This window comes from Pipra filicauda, unplaced genomic scaffold (assembly GCF_003945595.2).
Source record: "Pipra filicauda isolate LSUMZ 115617 unplaced genomic scaffold, ASM394559v2 scaffold263_size1117673_pilon, whole genome shotgun sequence".
In the NCBI taxonomy this organism is placed as follows: domain Eukaryota; kingdom Metazoa; phylum Chordata; class Aves; order Passeriformes; family Pipridae; genus Pipra; species Pipra filicauda.
The window spans coordinates 50,441-67,149 of record NW_024104380.1 but is presented as its reverse complement, the minus strand read 5'-3'; the positions used below and the strand labels follow the sequence as shown (position 1 = coordinate 67,149).

General features: G+C 56.4%; 1 protein-coding gene across 1 annotated transcript; it reads right to left on the bottom strand.

Annotated features, from left to right (window-relative positions):
* Positions 1 to 13,702: 13,702 nt before the first annotated feature.
* Positions 13,703 to 14,893, bottom strand: LOC113983374 (collagen alpha-1(I) chain-like). Its single transcript, XM_027712421.2, has 3 exons — positions 14,793 to 14,893; positions 14,266 to 14,689; positions 13,703 to 14,165 (listed from the first exon to the last, which is right to left on the bottom strand). The coding sequence occupies exons 2-3, from the start codon at positions 14,567 to 14,569 to the stop codon at positions 13,705 to 13,707; spliced, it is 765 nt and encodes a 254-aa protein (XP_027568222.1). The 5' UTR covers positions 14,570 to 14,689; positions 14,793 to 14,893; the 3' UTR covers positions 13,703 to 13,704.
* Positions 14,894 to 16,709: the final 1,816 nt, after the last annotated feature.

Genomic DNA, 16,709 nt, shown 5'->3' with positions numbered 1-16,709 from the left:
CCCCAGACAGCCCCTGAACTGCCTTCCTGGGAATGGTAGGACGGGGTGGACTCTGGATTGCTCCCTCTGGATGTGCGGTAAGACTGTTATACCAGCTTTTAAGAACAGCCTGTAAGCATTTGCTGCCTTGGCTAGATGATGCAAGGGCAGCCTTTAAGCACCTAAAGCATTCCCTGAGGAGAGCTCTGGGTCTGCCAGATCTCTCAGAACTGTTGGAAGCATCTTTGGTGGGGAGGGCAAACAAAGGACAAGGTGTGCAGTGACCCCCCCAACAAGGGACTTTGAATTAATGGCATCCCTGCAAGTGAACTTTGTGGGCTGTTCCCCCTGTAGGGCAGGTGATAGTCCCAGCTAGAGTGATGGGAAAAATGGTTAAAAGAGAGAGCCCCAAAAGCTGGAAATCCTCCTGGAGGCTCTTGGCAAAGAGAGTTTCCTGAGTTGCCCCTGCAAGAAGGATAGTGACAGCTTTTGAGTGCTAGTAGATGCTTTTAATAGATAGCCTTGAGTGTGTCCTTGTTGCACCAGTAGGCCTTGTCAAAGTCCCCATATTCCAGGAGATATGCATATTGAAGTTGAAAATGATGTCCATAATCCTTTGTTGGCTTGAGGCTCTCCCCTGAGGAACTGCAGGAACTCCTGGTGCCGCCTGGGCCGATGGATTGGACGCCCCAGCCCCTCCGTTCCTGCCCAGCCCCTGGGTCCGTGTCGAGTGGTGGCACTGCCAGCCCCTGCAGGTGAAGTGGGAAGGGCCTTTCCAGGTCTTGTGGGTCACATTTATAGTAGCCAAAGTTGCAGAAAAAGGACCTGGGGTCTATTACTCCTGGGTTAGGAAAGCTCCTTTTGATTGGTGAGCAGAACAAAGTGGATCCTTCAGAGTTCCCATCCGTGTTTGTGTCTCAGCCTGTGTTATGATTCAGGGCTGTAGCTGTTGTTGTCACTGAGGAGTCAAACTCTGCTTTAAATAATGAGACACTGGTCTAGTGGCCAAGTGTCAGGAAAAAGGGGGAATGATACCTGGGTGTTGAGATGTAACAAGAGGTAATCCTTTTTGCAGTGGGATGTAGCCTGGAAACTGCAGAGAGCTGAGCCAAGGGATTTAAAGGGACCAACCAAGGGAGGTGAAGAAAGAAGGAAGAAGGGAAGTGAGGCAGTAGACAAGCACCACTAAGTTACACTGTAAACAGGTGAGTTCTCTTGAAATTCCTAAGGCAGGCACTGAGGACTTTGAGGGCTCCAGACAGAGCAGACCTGCGAAGGCCCTCGGTGAAGCCCCTTGGAAACCTTCTAAGGGTAGGTGTGTATGGTAGTGAGTGTTGGAAAATGTCCTGAGTAGGGATTAGGAATGCAGGGAAGGAAAATGAACCCTCCTGTAATGCTGCCATATCAGCTGCAGTGGAGATAGCTCTGTGTGCCCTTTGGGAGCTGATTGCCAGGACACCCGGTGGGCTGCAATGATTCAAGAGCATAGGAATAAAAGGTTGCCTGGCTTCTAAACCTCTCCAACTGAGTCTTAGAGGCTTCTTTGAAGAGCTGAGTTCAGGCAGCAGAATTGGTCCTGCAGGAGGGACTCTGTGCCTGCTCTCCCGTGGCTCCAAGGGATCTCTGGCCCTTCACGCCGGCACCGAGATTTTCTCGGGAAGGGCCTCAGATTCCCGGACCAGTCTGGGACACAGGCAAGATCCCCCTGCATTTATAAATGAGGCCTTCTTGTGGCTTCCTCCCCGTACCCGTTGGTGGGTTCCAAAGAAGGACTCTTGAAATGCCTTTTGGGTTGTCCATTGAAGCCTTGGGACCAAATTGGGCCCCCCTGGAGGGACAGTGCTGTTGGTGCCCCCCGGGTTGGGGCACCCCGAGGACTCCAGCGCGCACCGAAAGGATTATTCGGGGAGATCCTCGGGGTGCCCGGCCCTGGGGAGTTCAAAGCAAGGTCCCCGCAATGGATTCAGGCATTGCTGGGAGTATCCCAGGTGTAGCTGTCCATGCTAGACATGGAGCTCTCTACTGGACTGTAATTGGGTTCTAAAAGTGGTGCTCCAACTGCAAAGGAAGTGTGGGATTGGGATTAAGAAACGAGCAGTGATGGTCCAATTGGCTGTTTTCTCTTGAATGTAATGGTAAGAGCTGCAGGAGTGCAAGGTGTGTGTTCCAGTCCCCAGCATTTGGTTTGCACATGTCCTGGTCAGACCCAGGTCCAACTTCCTCAGTCCTTAACCCAAGAGAAGGAGAATTAAGGACTGGCAGTGTTAAGGTGACTGGTGTGACAGGGGTTAAACTGGGAAAACATTGGGGAATTCCTCAGTTTGTCTCTTTGCCAAACTCAGCCAAACCTGGGCTAGGAAGAGATTGAGTGGAAAAGTTGAGGCAGAAATGAAATGGAAAACTGGGGATGTTGAAACTGTAATTGCTGGAACTAAATGTGTCAAAGCAGCAGCTCTTGTTGTGCAGGGAATAACTCCTGTCAGCAGCAAGGTCCCGACTGAAGTGGCAGCTGCAATTGTTCCTGTGGTGTGGGCCAGTGGAGTTGCAGGAGAGTGGAAGAGGGCAGAACCTGTAGGTATTACCCCTGATGTGGGATCTATATGGGTAAGGCAAAGCCAGTATCCTTTAAAATCAGAATTCCAGCTTGGATTGGTTGCAGTAACAGCTAAATTGGCTCATCCTGGTTTGCTTGTAGGACGTGAATGCAAGAACCTGCCAAGGAACCAATGGCCAAGATGATTGATGAGTGCAGGACCTGAGAGAACCACCTTGAATGACAATCTCCAGGAGTTTCCAGTATTGGATTTAAAAGATGGCCTTTGGTGCATCTCCTTGAGCAAGGAAAGCCAAGAAACCTTTGCTTTTGAAGGAGAAAATCTGGAAAGGGGAAAGGAAGAAGAGAAGCCACCTGACTCCTCCCTGAGCCCCAGACAGCCCCTGAACTGCCTTCCTGGGAATGGTAGGATGGGGTGGACTCTGGATTGCTCCCTCTGGATGTGTGGTAAGACTGTTATACCAGGTTTTAAGAACAGCCTGTAAGCATTTGCTGCCTTGGCTAGATGGTGCAAGGGCAGCCTTTAAGCAGCTAAAGCATTCCCTGAGGAGAGCTCTGGGTCTGCCAGATCTCTCAGAACTGTTGGAAGCATCTTTGCTGGGGAGGGCAAACAAAGGACAAGGTGTGCAGTGACCCCCCTGACAAGGGACTTTGAGTTAATGGCATCCCTGCCAGTGAACTTTGTGGGCTGTTCCCCCTGTAGGGCAGGTGATAGTCCCAGCTAGAGTGATGGGAAAAATGGTAAAAGAGAGCCCCAAAAGCTGGAAATCCTCCTGGAGGCTCTTGGCAAAGAGAGTTTCCTGAGTTGCCCCTGCAAGAAGGATAGTGACAGCTTTTGAGTGCTAGTAGATGCTTTTAATAGATAGCCTTGAGTGTGTCCTTGTTGCACCAGTAGGCCTTGTCAAAGTCCCCATATTCCAGGAGATATGCTATTGAAGTTTAAAATGATGTCCATAATCCTTTGTTGGCTTGAGGCTCTCCCCTGAGGAACTGCAGGAACTCCTGGTGCCGCCTGGGCCGATGGATTGGACGCCCCAGCCCCTCCGTTCCTGCCCAGCCCCTGGGTCCGTGTCGAGTGGTGGCACTGCCAGCCCTGCAGGTGAAGTGGGAAGGGCCTTTCCAGGTCTTGTGGGTCACATCTATAGCAGCCGAAGTTGCAGAAAAAGGACCTGGGGTCTATTATTCCTGAGTTAGGAAAGCTCCTTTTGGTTGGTGAGCAGAACAAAGTGGATCCTTCAGAGTTCCCATCCGTGTTTGTGTCTCAGCCTGTGTTATGATTCAGGGCTGTAGCTGTTGTTGTCACTGAGGAGTCAAACTCTGCTTTAAATAATGAGACACTGGCCTAGTGGCCAAGTGTCAAGAAAAAAGTGGGAATGATACCTGAGTGTTGAGATGTAACAAGAGGTAATCCTTTTTGCAGTGGGATGTAGCCTGGAAACTGCACAGAGCTGAGCCAAGGGATTTAAAGGGACCAACCAAGGGAGGTGAAGAAAGAAGGAAGAAGGGAAGTGAGGCAGCAGCCAAGCAGCACCAAGTTCCTGTGTCAGCAGGTGAGTTGTCTTGAAGGTTCCTAAGGCAGGCACTGAGGACTTTGAGGGCTCCAGACAGAGCAGACCTGCGAAGGCCCTCGGTGAAGCCCCTTGGAAACCTTCTAAGGGTAGGTGTGTATGGTAGTGAGTGTTGGAAAATGTCCTGAACGTGGAACAGGAATGCAGGGAAGGAAAATGAACCCTCATGTAATGCTGACCCCTCCCATCAGCTGCAGTGGAGATAGCTGTGTGTGCCCTTTGGGAGCTGATTGCCAGGACACCTCGGTGGGCTGGGATCATGGCAGGGTGTTGTAAGCAAGGAATGCCTGGCTTCTAAAACTCACCAGCTGAATCTTAGAGGCTTCTTGGAAGAGCTGAGTTCAGGCAGCAGAATTGGCCCTGCAGGAGGGACTCTGTGCCTGCTCTCCCGTGGCTCCAAGGGATCTCTGGCCCTTCACGCCGGCACCGAGATTTTCTCGGGAAGGGCCTCAGATCCCCGGACCAGTCTGGGACACAGGCAAGATCCCCCTGCATTTTGGGACCAAATTGGGCCCCCTGGAGGGACAGTGCTGTTGGTGCCCCCCGGGTTGGGGCACCCCGAGGACTCCAGCGCGCACCGAAAGGATTATTCGGGGAGATCCTCGGGGTGCCCGGCCCTGGGGAGTTCAAAGCAAGGTCCCTGCACTGGATTCAGGCATTGCTGAGAGTATCCCAGGTGTAGCTGTCCATGCTAGACATGGAGCTCTCTACTGGACTGTAATTGGGTTCTAAAAGTGGTGCTCCAAGTGCAAAGGAAGTGTGGGATTGGGATTAAGAAACGAGCAGTGATGGTCCAATTGGCTGTTTTCTCTTGAATGCAATGGTAAGAGCTGCAGGAGTGCAAGGTGTGTGTTCCAGTCCCCAGCATTTGGTTTGCACATGTCCTGCTCAGACCCAGGTCCAACTTCCTCAGTCCTTAACCCAGTCGAGGGAGAATTAAGGACTGGCAGTGTTAAGGTGTGTAGGGAATTGGCTCTAGAACACGGCTTGCCTAGGCTGTGAGAAAATCTGAGATAGCAGAGCTACAGTGTTTTTGTGCCTGCTAGAGCTACAGTGTCTTTGTGCCTGCTAGAGCTACAGTGTCTTTGTGCCTGCTAGAGCTACAGTGTCTTTGTGCCTGCTAGAGCTGTTTTTGTGCCTGCTAGAGCTACTAGAGTACAGTGTCTTTGTGCCTGCTAGAGCTACAGTGTTTTTGTGCCTGCTAGAGCTACAGTGTCTTTGTGCCTGCTAGAGCTACAGTGTCTTTGTGCCTGCTAGAGCTACAGTGTCTTTGTGCCTGCTAGTTGGCTGGTAAACAGGTCGTTGTGATTAGCAAAACAAAAAGCAACTGAAAGCCACCTGTGTCAACAAAGGAAGGGAGTGAGAGACAGAATTAACATCTAAGTGTCAACAAAGGAAGGGATTAAGAGGTGAGATCAACATTGAAGCAGAACCAATAATGAGCTTAACCTTTGCAATATGTATGAGCTAATTATAAAGCATATCTTAAGCTGTTAACAATGATCAATAAACGAAGCTTGCTGATTCTCATATTGAGGGTCCCTTTCTTCCCTCCTCACGACCAAGGTGACTGGTGTGACAGGGGTTAAATTGGGAAAACATTGGGGAATTCCTCAGTTTCCCTATTTGCCAAACTCAGGCAAACCTGTGCTAGGAAGAGATGGACTGGAGTCTCTGATCTCCTGAGTAGTTGTTCTGCATGATCTGGGAGCCTCTGGGATTAGACTGGACTGGGCAGACAGGGAGCAGTTTGTCCTGTGGAGTTGGGCTGGGTTTGTTGAGGATGCCTTGGGAGGCAGGGCTGGAGAGGCTCCTCTGTTGGCTGTAGTGGTGGAAGGTTGTAGCAGGAGGGCTGGAGCCTTCGACCTCCTGCTCCCCCCGTGAGCCCCGCCGGGACCGTGCCCTTGGCAATGGAGGGCCCCCCATTGCTGAGCCAGCGGTTCCGGGGCCAGGAGGGATGGGATCAGGATGCCGAGCTCCACCCAGGGCCAGGGCTGCCAATGTTGTAACCGTGGAAAGAACTGAAAGCAGAGGGAGATGGAGGCCAAGCTCCAGCACAAGGATGGGTGAGAAAAGACCGTGGTCCTCAGGTGGAGCTTTGAATTCCCTGGAAAAATGGATCCTGTCAGACGGTTCAGGCCCTCGTGGGTGCTGGAGCAGAGGCCTCTAATTTATGGTCACCCTAAAAAGTTGCAAGGGCAGCAAGTTTTGACTGCAGGATGAGGTGGGAAACCAAGTGAAGTGGTCCAGAGAAAAGCTGAGCTTAAAATTGGTCCTGTGCCAGAGCAGCCTTGTGCAGGTGCTTGTTGCTGTCCCTGAGTGTCCCATTGCAGTGGATATTTCCAAGGGCTGCCTTGTGCTGGGGAACACTGAGGGCAGTTCCCTTTCCCTGGGCACGTTTCCCCCCCTCGAGGGTGGCTCCACAGTCCCACCCTCTTTATGGCCCGTGCCATAAAGTCCCAGGACAGAAGTGTGAGTTTGAGTGGGAAATGAGCAGCCAGGAGGGTTTGAAACAGCTCAGGGAGCAATTCAACAGGCTCCGGACCTGTGGCCAATACGAGCCAGAGAGGGGGAACTAAAGGTTCCTGCCAGTGCTAATGATGCCCCTTGGAGCCTCTGGCAGAAGTAGGGTAATGTAAGGGGGGAACTGTTGAATTAGATGATCAATGGAGCATAGAGGTGTGAGAAAGAAATCCTATTAGGCTGTGAAACCGGCTGGAGTATGGTACAATGGAACTTGATGGCACAAGCTAATTGTAAGGTCCATTGTGCTTTTCAGCAAGTCAGCCTGATCTCCCGTTCTGAGAGCTGAGTTCTTCCTTGGTTCTGCTACATCTTGCCAGATAGATACCTCTGCCCTTGAAACACAAGGGTAGAGGTCATCCATAGGGGTGAGAAAGATGCTGGTGAGAGGAAGATGATGTGGGCAGGGGTGGCTGGCCCCTTGCCCTACAAGTAGGGCAGGCCCAGACTGTTGCCATCAGGCAATGATGGGGCGGTGTTTGGCTGCCATTCAGGCCTCCCCTTACACTGCGTCCTGGCCCTACGTGGTGTAATGTGGAGCTGATAAAAATGGGCTGTCAGGACTGCTGAGCTGAGCGATCCTCATCCTGCCACCGAGCCTGTGTTGCTCCGCGGGGACGCCCGCTAAGGGATGGGCACCGACCAGCTGCTGCAGATCCTGACAGCCCTGGCCTGGCTGTGTGGGTAGGCAGAGTTTAGTGATGGGAAGACTTTAAATATCCTTTAGTGTTCCTTTAACACCCTTTATTTAGTATTCATAATATTTTCCCTTTAATTTCCCCTTTTACTAACCAAATAGCGTGTTAATAGTTATCCCTAATATTGTGTGAAGATCCTTTTTGGTATCCCTTTGACTCCCTTTTTACTAGTTAATATTATAGTGTATTGAATGCTGTTCTTAGTATTTGTTTTAATGCCACATGATAAGGTAGTTCATTTGTATCCTTTTTGAACTTTTGATTCTCTTTGCTAAGTTTATTATTCTTCTTCTTCTCACTGCAATAAAGATATTTTGTGTGTTTGAATGTTTGTGGCACTTGTCTTTATTCCGGGCATGTATCCCAACGAACTGTTCCAGGTAGGAAGGAAGTGCCCTTAGGATTTGGGAATAGGAAGTTACTGGAAGCCAGCCCAAGATAGACCCTGTTGGAGAAGTGGCTCTGAGTACGTTATTGGGCTTTAGTGGGAACAACAAATGATAAGAGGGCCTGAAATCCCCCTAAGGCCTTGGGTCAAAAGCTCCTCCAGGGTGCACAGGCCAGGCCATGCTCAGGAAGGCAGCCCCATGGAATGGAGATGGTGTATCCGAGCCAGAGCCAGAGCAGGGGTCGGGGCAGGAGCGAGGCCTCGTGAGGGAGTTGCCAACGGCCCTGTGGTTTAAGCAACAGGTGTAGATCCCCTGGACAGTGAGCACAAATCACTGGGGAAATGGGGCAAAGCCCCAAAGCAAGTGCTGGGAGAAGAGAGGGAGCATGCATGGCTCACTGCTGGGTCAGCCAAATCTATCAGTGGGAGGCACTTTCAGAGAGCAGGAGCAGATAACCCGTGCCAGAGTCACGATGGGGGGAGGCAAAAGTAGTCCATGTGCTGAGTGAGCCACTGTACCTGTGGGAATTAAACAGGAAGAACTAGGGCAGTGTCAGGTTTGTAGGGATTTGGGGTCAGTTGGCAGTGGTTTGGCTACTTGGCTACCACGTGACACCCTCACGGAATTAGTGATTAAATGCAGACAAGGAAGATGGGAATATATTCCTTTGAATCAATGTTAGTGGAGGGAATGATCTGCCCATGTTTTAGCTTGATATCTTACAGAAACTCTGGATCCTGGCCATCCTCAGAGCCCTTGTGGTCCCTCTGGGCGATGCTGTTGGCCCGGGCAGTTCCCTGGAAAAGGTGCCTGGGTCGGGTGACTTGGTTTGATTTGGATGGAGATGGAAAAGCAGCTCCAAAACAGGACACCAGGACAAGGTGACCTGGGAAGCAAATGGCCCTTGCCCAGGGGTCAGTCTCCCTTTGTGCCCGGGGGGACTCTCTGGCAGGGCCGGGGTCTGTCGGGCTCATTGTGTGGGCGGCTGTTGGTGCCCTCAGTGGGATGGGATGGATGTGATTCCAGGGGCTGGGAGCACTGTTGCCATGCAATGCTGTAGTTTCCCCTACGGTGCTGGGTCCGGGGGGTCTCCCTGGCATCGTTGTCCCCCTGTGTGAGCGGTGCCAGTCACAGCCCCAGTGTCACAGCAGCAGGGCCGTCCCCTGGGCTCTGCCTGCGGGGCTGTTCTGGGGAAGTGCTGCCAAAAGAGCAAAGGGATCTGTTGGGCAGTAATTTATGAACTGGGCTGAGTGCACATGCCATAGTGTGTATATTGTAATACAAAGAAATAAGGCACAGAATGACTTAATGGGTACCAATGAACTGATCTGGAGGACCGTATTCCCATCCTGGATTGCAAAAATTAACTGGCTGTTGTCTCCTGAATTGCTGCAGTGCACCGACTGATATCGTGCTGGAAAAATAACACACTTCAATGTAAGTAAACCAGGGATTTTTGTATGTAAGTGCAAATTATTGCCCTGCAAATTTGAAAGAAGACTTGACTTGATCACCAAATGCAAACAGTAACTCTAGGGGTCAATTAGTGACCTTTGGGCATCAGGTTAGAACAGCTCACTGCTCCCCACTGCTGGGACATATTTACAGGATTCTCACCACCTGCTACAAAGTTTTGGAACACTTTAATCCATCCACTAATCCCAGTAATTATTGTACTGACTTTATGAACCACAGAGTTGCTGTCTCTGGGATCAATGCCAGGAAGGTGCTTGTCCCGTGTCTCTGCCCTGCCCAGGGCTCAAAGGACCAAAGGAAAGGATGAGAAGTTGGCTGCGAATTGAGCCCCGGGGCTGCTGCCCCTGAGGAGCAGGGTAAGGGCTGTGTGTGCTCAGGGGCCCTGGCTAAAGGCTGCAGGTGCTGTGAGTGTGTGCTGGGCCAAGGCAGCCAAGGTGTGTGCAGCTGTTCCGTGCCCTCTCCCCTTGGCCCCGCCGGGGCGCCTGCCCAGCGCTCCAGGGGTGGCCAACGGGGAGCTCAGGCCAACCTGCCCGTGCCCACGGCCCCCCAGTGCCAGGCCTGGCCTAAAGCCGGCTTGGTTGGGCAGAGCCTGGCCAGCGGGATCCCCTTGGAGCCGCCCCGCAGCCTCCCCGGGGGTGGAGGCACCCGCAGGAATTGTCCCAGTGCCGGAGCCTGCGGGATCGGCTGCCCCGGGGCTGCCGTGTGGGCTGGGGGGGAGCGGGAGGGGCCGTGGGGGAGGGATTTCTGCTGAGCCACAGTTCTGTCTCTGGGGCAGTCAGCATGGGATGCCTTGCTCCTTTCCTTTTGTATCCCCGAAATCTGTATCCCATGTGTTGGATTGGGTTTGTTTAAGCTGTTCCTATTCTTCCATGACTGGTGGGAAGTTGTTTCCTGGAGTGCCCTGTCTGTCAGCAACACACCAGGCCCAAAGGATCCTGGCAAGTGCAGCACTGGAAGAGTCAGGAAGACTCAAAAATGCACCAGTTCTCAGGAAGCACAACTTTGTAAAACATTGATGAAGCCAAAATTCCCCAGCATTGAACTGTTGGGTCCCAAATGAGATTGGAGGGAGAGGCAGAAAATGCCACTGCTGCTGGGGCTGAACTGTGCCGTGAGTGGGCAGGACTTGGCCCTGATGCCTGAGTGCATCTTTAGGATGGATGCCAACTGTCAGCCCCTGGCTCCATAACTTGAGTAGAGGGTGTTCCTGCAAGCCCAGCTGCTGTGTTGGTGGTGCTGTGGGCACCTCTGGCCCTGGCGTGCTGTGACTGTGTTTGTGTTGCAGCTCAATGAAGTCCCTTTCAGTGGTGATTGTGTCATTTTGGTGTCAGTTGCTCTCAGTTCCTGTCCCCTCTTCCCCTGCCCCAGTGGCTGCATCACTGCCTTGTGCCTAAATGAACTCTTCCCCTGCAGCAGTTCCCTGCTGCTCTCAGAGAGGGTGGAGTTGAGGCCCCTGAGCAAAGGGCAAAAGGATCCATCCAAGGCAGGCCCGTGCTCACCCCCTGCATTCCTCCAGCCTCCCGTGTTTCCAGTTCCCCTCCCTGCTGGACACACAGCCTGTTCCCAAACAACCCCTGTTCCTGTTCTCTCTCTGTGTCTCCCCTCACAACTCCCCTCCTCTAATCTCCAGCTGCCCAGGCCCCTGTTTTTGAGGGGCATTCCTGGGCTGCTGTCCCCCCCTTCTTTATAAATGAAGTGCCAAGAGCCCCAAGTGCAGAGAGGTCTGCAGGGAATCAGTGCCAAGAGCTGCCCGTGCCTGCCTGTGTTCCTGCAGTTCTCCTTCCTGTTCTCCCTGGGCTGGAGAGACCTGCCTGCCCTGTGTTTATTGGAGCAGAGGGATGGGATTAAATTTGTCCAGAAGGTTTGTTCACTTGTTTTCTGACAGGCAGTGCCATTTTCCTTTTGCCTTTCCCAGGTTTTTCCAAGTGCTGCCCAGCACGGGGATCCATGTGCTGGGACAGTGATTGGCAGGAGGAAGGGGAGCCTTGGCCTCACCTGCCCAGCTCAGGTGGGTGGCAGAGAATTGGGGTGGGCTGGCAAGGCATGAACATATTTCTGAGTTCTGGAGTGCCTTGAATCCTCTCCCTGTCAGCTTCCTCTCCCTCCTTTCCTGGGCTCCAGCATCCCAGGTGTCTCTTCCTTTGCCCAAAGTCCAATGGCAGAGGATTGACTGACTCCCAAGGGAGGTTTGGAATGAAGAAGGTTCTGTTCAAGTGGGGCAAGGAATGCAGTGAGAAAGATGAGCCTCCTTTTAGTGCCTGAAGTAGAGAGGAATAAAGATGCTGGAAAAGGCCACATTTCATTTGTTGTCCCCCCCTGGATTTTTCATGGCTCAAACTCTCTAGTGAGCAATTAAAGAGAAGGGTGAAGGGCAGGAGCCTTTGACTTGCCCAGTGCCCTTAATTGCCTTGTTCTCCTCTCTTCCAGGCCAGGCCAAAGCCCTGATCCAGCCCAGCTCTGCCAAGTGCCCTGGGCTGGGAGCAGCCAAAGGCAAGAGGCTGCAGCCCCGCCGGCCGGGCTGGGGGCTCCTGGTGCTGCCCGTGGGGTGGGGTAAGTCAGAGGGACACCTTTCTCTCCTCCTGCTGTTGGCATTTGCTCCCTGGGCACTGGATGTGTAGGGAAGGACGGAGTAGCAGGGAAGGGGAGTATTTCCAAACTGTCTGAATGTTGTCCCCGGGTTTGGGATGGAGCAGCCATGGGGGTGGTTGGGTTTGGCCTGGGCCGGTCAGGATCAGCCATAAAGGACCCACCAGACCCCTGAACCCTCACTGGACATGTCCAGCCCCTCAAGTCATTAATTTTCAACAGAGGACAAGCAAGTGTTGGTACTTGCTTCTGATCTATGGAGAATTTCCTTTGGAATGATCAACCAGGGAATGTATCAGTGCAAAGCATCTTTTGGGGTCTTTTGTTTGTTTATTTGTTTGTTTGTAATTTCCTCTCTGGCTTCAATGAGTTTGGTGTGCTCCTGTTAAGGAAGCAGCATGTTTTTATCTTGAAATTTGGGGTGGTTTGGTTTGTTTAGGCTTTTCCCCCCACTGACTCGGGCCTTCCGTGCATAGTCCGTGTTGTCCTACAGGACTGTTCTGGTTCTGGGTCAGAGAGAGAGAAGGGAAGTGGCTTTTCCTCATCTGGAATGTTTCCAAGCAGAAGTGGGGTGTCGTCCTGCCCCTCCCCAAAGCACTGCAGGCACCTGGGAGTAGCTCAGGGCTGGCCCAGTTCTCTGAGACAGAACCATGGGGGAGAGGTTTAAGTATTAATCACATCTCTGGTGTCCCTTGGTTGCAAAGATTGGGTCCTCCAGTCCCAGAGTGTTAAGGAAAACAAGGAACTCCTGTTCTTCATGGCAAACCTTCTGTTATTGCTTGTGCAGTGTTTGGGTTCTGTTGTCTGAGTTCCTGTCCAGGATCTTTCTAAGAGAACCTGTTAGAAATGTAGAGGTAGGATTAGAATTTGGGTCTGTTCCCTACCAAACTGATGGACTGGAGGGATGAGTGCTCTCAGCCCAGGGTATTTCTTAATGTTGTGGCTTTCCCTCAGCTGTGGGTGAGGAATTGTGCAAGCAAGGCCTGTGTGCCCGTGGCTGTCTCCCGTGTGTGTCCGTGTGGCAGGGCTGGGACAAGGACTCGTGCAGGGACCGAGCTGGCACTGGAGCTGCTGCCATCCTGAGCCATTGCCAAGGGGTGGGGAGAGACCACCTGGGAGGCTGTTGCCAGGGTTCCATTGGGAGCTGGATCTCCCTCCAGCTGCAGCAGCCAGGGGAGGGTTCTTCCTTGTGCAGCCCAGTGGCTTCTGCTCAGGCTGGCCCAGAGTGGGGCTGGGGCAGGTTCTCCAGGGAACTGGAGCCAGCCCTGAACGGGGCTCTGGAGAGCAGGAGCTGCAGGGACTGAGGTTTGCAAAGCTGGGCTGCAGTTTGTCAAAGCAGCAGAAGATTGTCATTCCTGTGGGTTTGTGGAGTCCGTGTTGGTGCCCAGGAGAACTGGGTCAGACTGGGCTTTGTGGTCCGAGAGCTGCCCCCCTAAATGTGGCAGGCTGTGTGTGCTGGCAAGGAAGTGCTGTCCCCAGAGGCTGATGGTTTCTGTCTCCAGGGATGCCCAGGACGCTGCTAATCCCCAGGGATGTGCTCTGGGTCCAGGCTGTCCGTGCTGGAGGGCCCTGGTGGCTGCAGTCCCTGAGCCCACAGGTTGCCGGGATGCAGAGAATGCCCTCCCTCAGGCTGCCAAGATCTCTCAGTGCAGGGGCTTTGGCCGATACGGCAGCACAAAGATTGTTCTCTTTGTGGGGCCCAGGTTTGGGTTCGGTTCTCAGCTTTGCAGGTTTAGATGAATTCTACCTACAGCCCGCAATTCCATGGGGAATTCCTGCCGGAACAGCCTCCCAGTGCCTTCTGGAGCCCGGATCTTCCCCCGCAGAGCTGCCGCTCTAACACCACGTTTGCCAGGAAGCAGCCACGGTTCCAGGTTTACTCAGCGGGATCGGGACAAGGACAGGTTGATATTCCACAGACTTCGCTGTTTCTAACCCTCCTCCCCCAACCCCGCTGGTGTCCCTGGGGGGACTTGAGCGAGTTCCCTGGAATTCGGCCGGTTTTCCGCCCCGGGCCGGGCTCCAGGGGATGTGTTGGCCCAGGAGAAGGCGGGGGCCGGACGCGCTCCCGGCCCGGGGCGAGGCAGCCCCTGAGCAGGGGCGAGGACGTCTCTCCGGGCGGGAAGCCGCTGTCCCTTGGGAGCCTCGGGAGCGGCCCCGGGGAGTTCTTTTCCCCGAGGAAAGGGATGCACATCCGGCTGAGGAGCCGCGGGCAGCCCTTTCCCCGTGCCCACCCCACGGGGGCTGCGGGGCACAGCTCCAGGGCACAGCTCCTCCATCCCCCGGCAATAGGAAGCCCAAGCAGGGCTGGGTCGCTCTCTGTCGCTCCGGCCTCCTCCCGGCCCGCGTTCCCTGCCCAGCTGGGACTGCCCGGGGAGCCCCGAGAACGTTCCTGGCAGAAAGCAGGAGCCGCCGAGGGCTCCGTCCAACTCCGGGCCCGAAAAGCGGCCCCGACCTGAACCCCCCCGGCCTTTTGGGTTCCGAAGGCTCACCTGGAGGAGACGCCCCCCCGCAGGCGGGACCAGGCGGCGACACTCGACCGACGCCTTTGCCTCGGAGCGAAGGATCCCTCCGGACTCGTTTGGCTCCTTTATCCCTGCAAATGAGCTCGGAAGTCACACGAGCACCTTTGCAGCCGTTGGGTGAATCCCGGACAGGGCCGGAAAACCTCCCTGAGCAGGGCAGTGATGAATTGGTGCCCGTCCCCAGCCGGGCACAGCCCAGCCGGCCGCGCTCCCTCCGGCCCGTGGCTGGGAAGGGGGGATTTAACGCTGCAGAGATTGAATAAAAGCGCATTTCCTGACTGTATTTGCCTGCGGTCCTTCCCTCCTTTGACTCGCGCGGCAGCGTCCGGTTGGAACGTTTCTTGGTTTCCTCTGCTGTAGCCGTTTCCCTCCCAGGCAGAACCTTCCCCGTCTGCAAATAAAGATGGGGGATTTTTAAAAAGCAGAGGGTTCGCCCCAGGAGGGTGCGAGTTGCCGAGGAAGCGGGGAAGAGGAAGGAGAGCCTCAGGTCTCACCTGGCAGGTGTCAGATGAGCCGCACCTTCTGGATGGCAGGGCAAAAAACTGCTGGGGGCAATTGCCGAAGTTCCGCAGGCAGAGCCGGGAGCAGCCTGTGCCCGACCCGCGGCACGGTCAGCGCCAACTCCTGGGGCCGCCTGAGGACAGACACAGGGACACGGGGACAGACGGGCAGCTCTGCTCGGGGTCCCGGAGCACGGGAGGAACGGGGAAAGGGCTGCCCCCGTTCTTCCCTGCCCCGGCAGGGCCCCGGCTCCCCGCGGCCGGAGCGGGTCCGTGGCCGGAGCCCCGGCGGGCCCCAGAGCCCTCGTTCCCGGGGGGCCCTGCGGGCGGGAACCTCCTGGGGCCGCGGGGAAGAGGGAGGCGGGCGATGTTCTTCGGGGGGGGGTGCGATGGCCTCGGGGGTGCCCGAGAGGGAGGAGCTCCGATCCCGCGGGGGGTGCGGGCGGCGCTGCGGGCCCGGCGGCATCGGGGGGTCCCGGGGCCGGCCCGGCGTGTCCCCGCACCCCGGCCGGTCCCGGTCCGGGTTCCGTGTCTGTACGAGGAAAGCGCCGCCGTTCTCCCCCAACCGGGCCCCGGCAGATCCCCGGCCCGAGCGGCCCTGCCGAGCTCGGCCCCAGCGCCCACCCCGCAGCGAGTCCGACGATGCCGATCCCCGTACCGCTGCCAAAGCCCATCGCAGCTCCAAGCCAGCCTCGGTCCTCCGGTGCCGGTGCCGTCCCCGCTCAGCACCTCGAGCTCGGCGCAGCGCCGGGAGCAGCCGCCGGGCCGGGACTCCGGCCCCGAGCGCCGATCGCTCCCGCAGCATCCCGGTACCAGCTTCTTCCACAAACGCGGGGCGACCGCGGCTCTGCCGGCTTTGAACGGCGCGGGCGGGGCGGGGCCGGGGCGGGGCCGGGGCGGAGCGGGGCCCGCACAGGTGTGCGAGGTGAGACCCGTCCAGGTGCGCGGGGCGGGGACGGGCAGGGGGCGGGTCGGGGCGGGGGTATTTAAGCGCCGGAACTCGCCCCCACAGCCATTTGCTCGGGCAGTGCGCGGGGAGGCAGCAGCGCCGCGGGAGCCTCTCGCTGCCGCGGCTCTTTTTCTTTGCTTTTGCTTTTGCTTTTCCCTTTTCTTTTACTTTGTTCCCGTTCCTTCGTCCCCTCCCTTCCTCCCCCCCCCTACCCCCCACACCCTCCCCCCCCCAAACCCCCCCCCTCCCTCTCCCCCCCCCCCCCCCCCTCCCTCCCCAACCCGCTCGGGCCCGGCGCCCCGTCCCTGCCCCGCAGGGGCAGCCCGACCCCCTCCGCCCTCCCTGGCCCCCCAGCCGGCCTGGTCCAGCCGGCCTGGCCCCGCTCCCCCTCCGGCCCCTGCTGCACACCCCGACCCGCCCTGCCCTCCTTCCCGCCCCTCCGCCCTGCCCGTCCCCGCACGCCGCCTCCCCCCGGCCGCTGTCGCTGCCCTCCTGTACAGCCCGGCCCCCCCACCTGTCCCCGGTCCCCCCTGCCTGCCCCTTCTCCCCCCTCGCTGCTCCTCTGCACAGCCCGACCCCCCCCGTCCCTCGCTCCGTCCTTGCTCCCCCCGCCCGTGCCGTCCGTCCCCCTGTCCCCCGGGCCGTGTCCCCGCAGCCGCGGGCTTGGGGGCGCCGGGTTTAATAAAGCCGCGAGGGCCGGAGCCGGCGCCCCCCCTGGATCCCCCTTTCCACGGGGCCGGGCCCGCTCGGCGGGTCCCCCCCTGCAGTTCACAAGCACCGCCCGACACCGCCGGGGCTCCGGCCCGTCCCGACATCACACGGGGGGCTCCGCGGGCGGGGGGCAAAGGGTGCGGGTTCGCTCTCGGCACTAGAGCCGCAGATGTGCAGAGATCGCGGTGTCCATTGCCGAGAGCGACCCCTTGGGCTGGGGGGGCCGGGGGGGAGTTGGGGAGGGGCCTCCT

Bases quoted from the DNA above. Each gene is read 5' to 3' on its own strand.
- LOC113983374 (XM_027712421.2), bottom strand. From the start codon at position 14,569: ATGCGCTTTTATTCAATCTCTGCAGCGTTAAATCCCCCCTTCCCAGCC. The intron at 14,166-14,265 runs GTGAGCCTTCGG...GCTTTCTGCCAG, and splicing joins CGGGGGGGCGTCTCCTCCAG to GAACGTTCTCGGGGCTCCCC.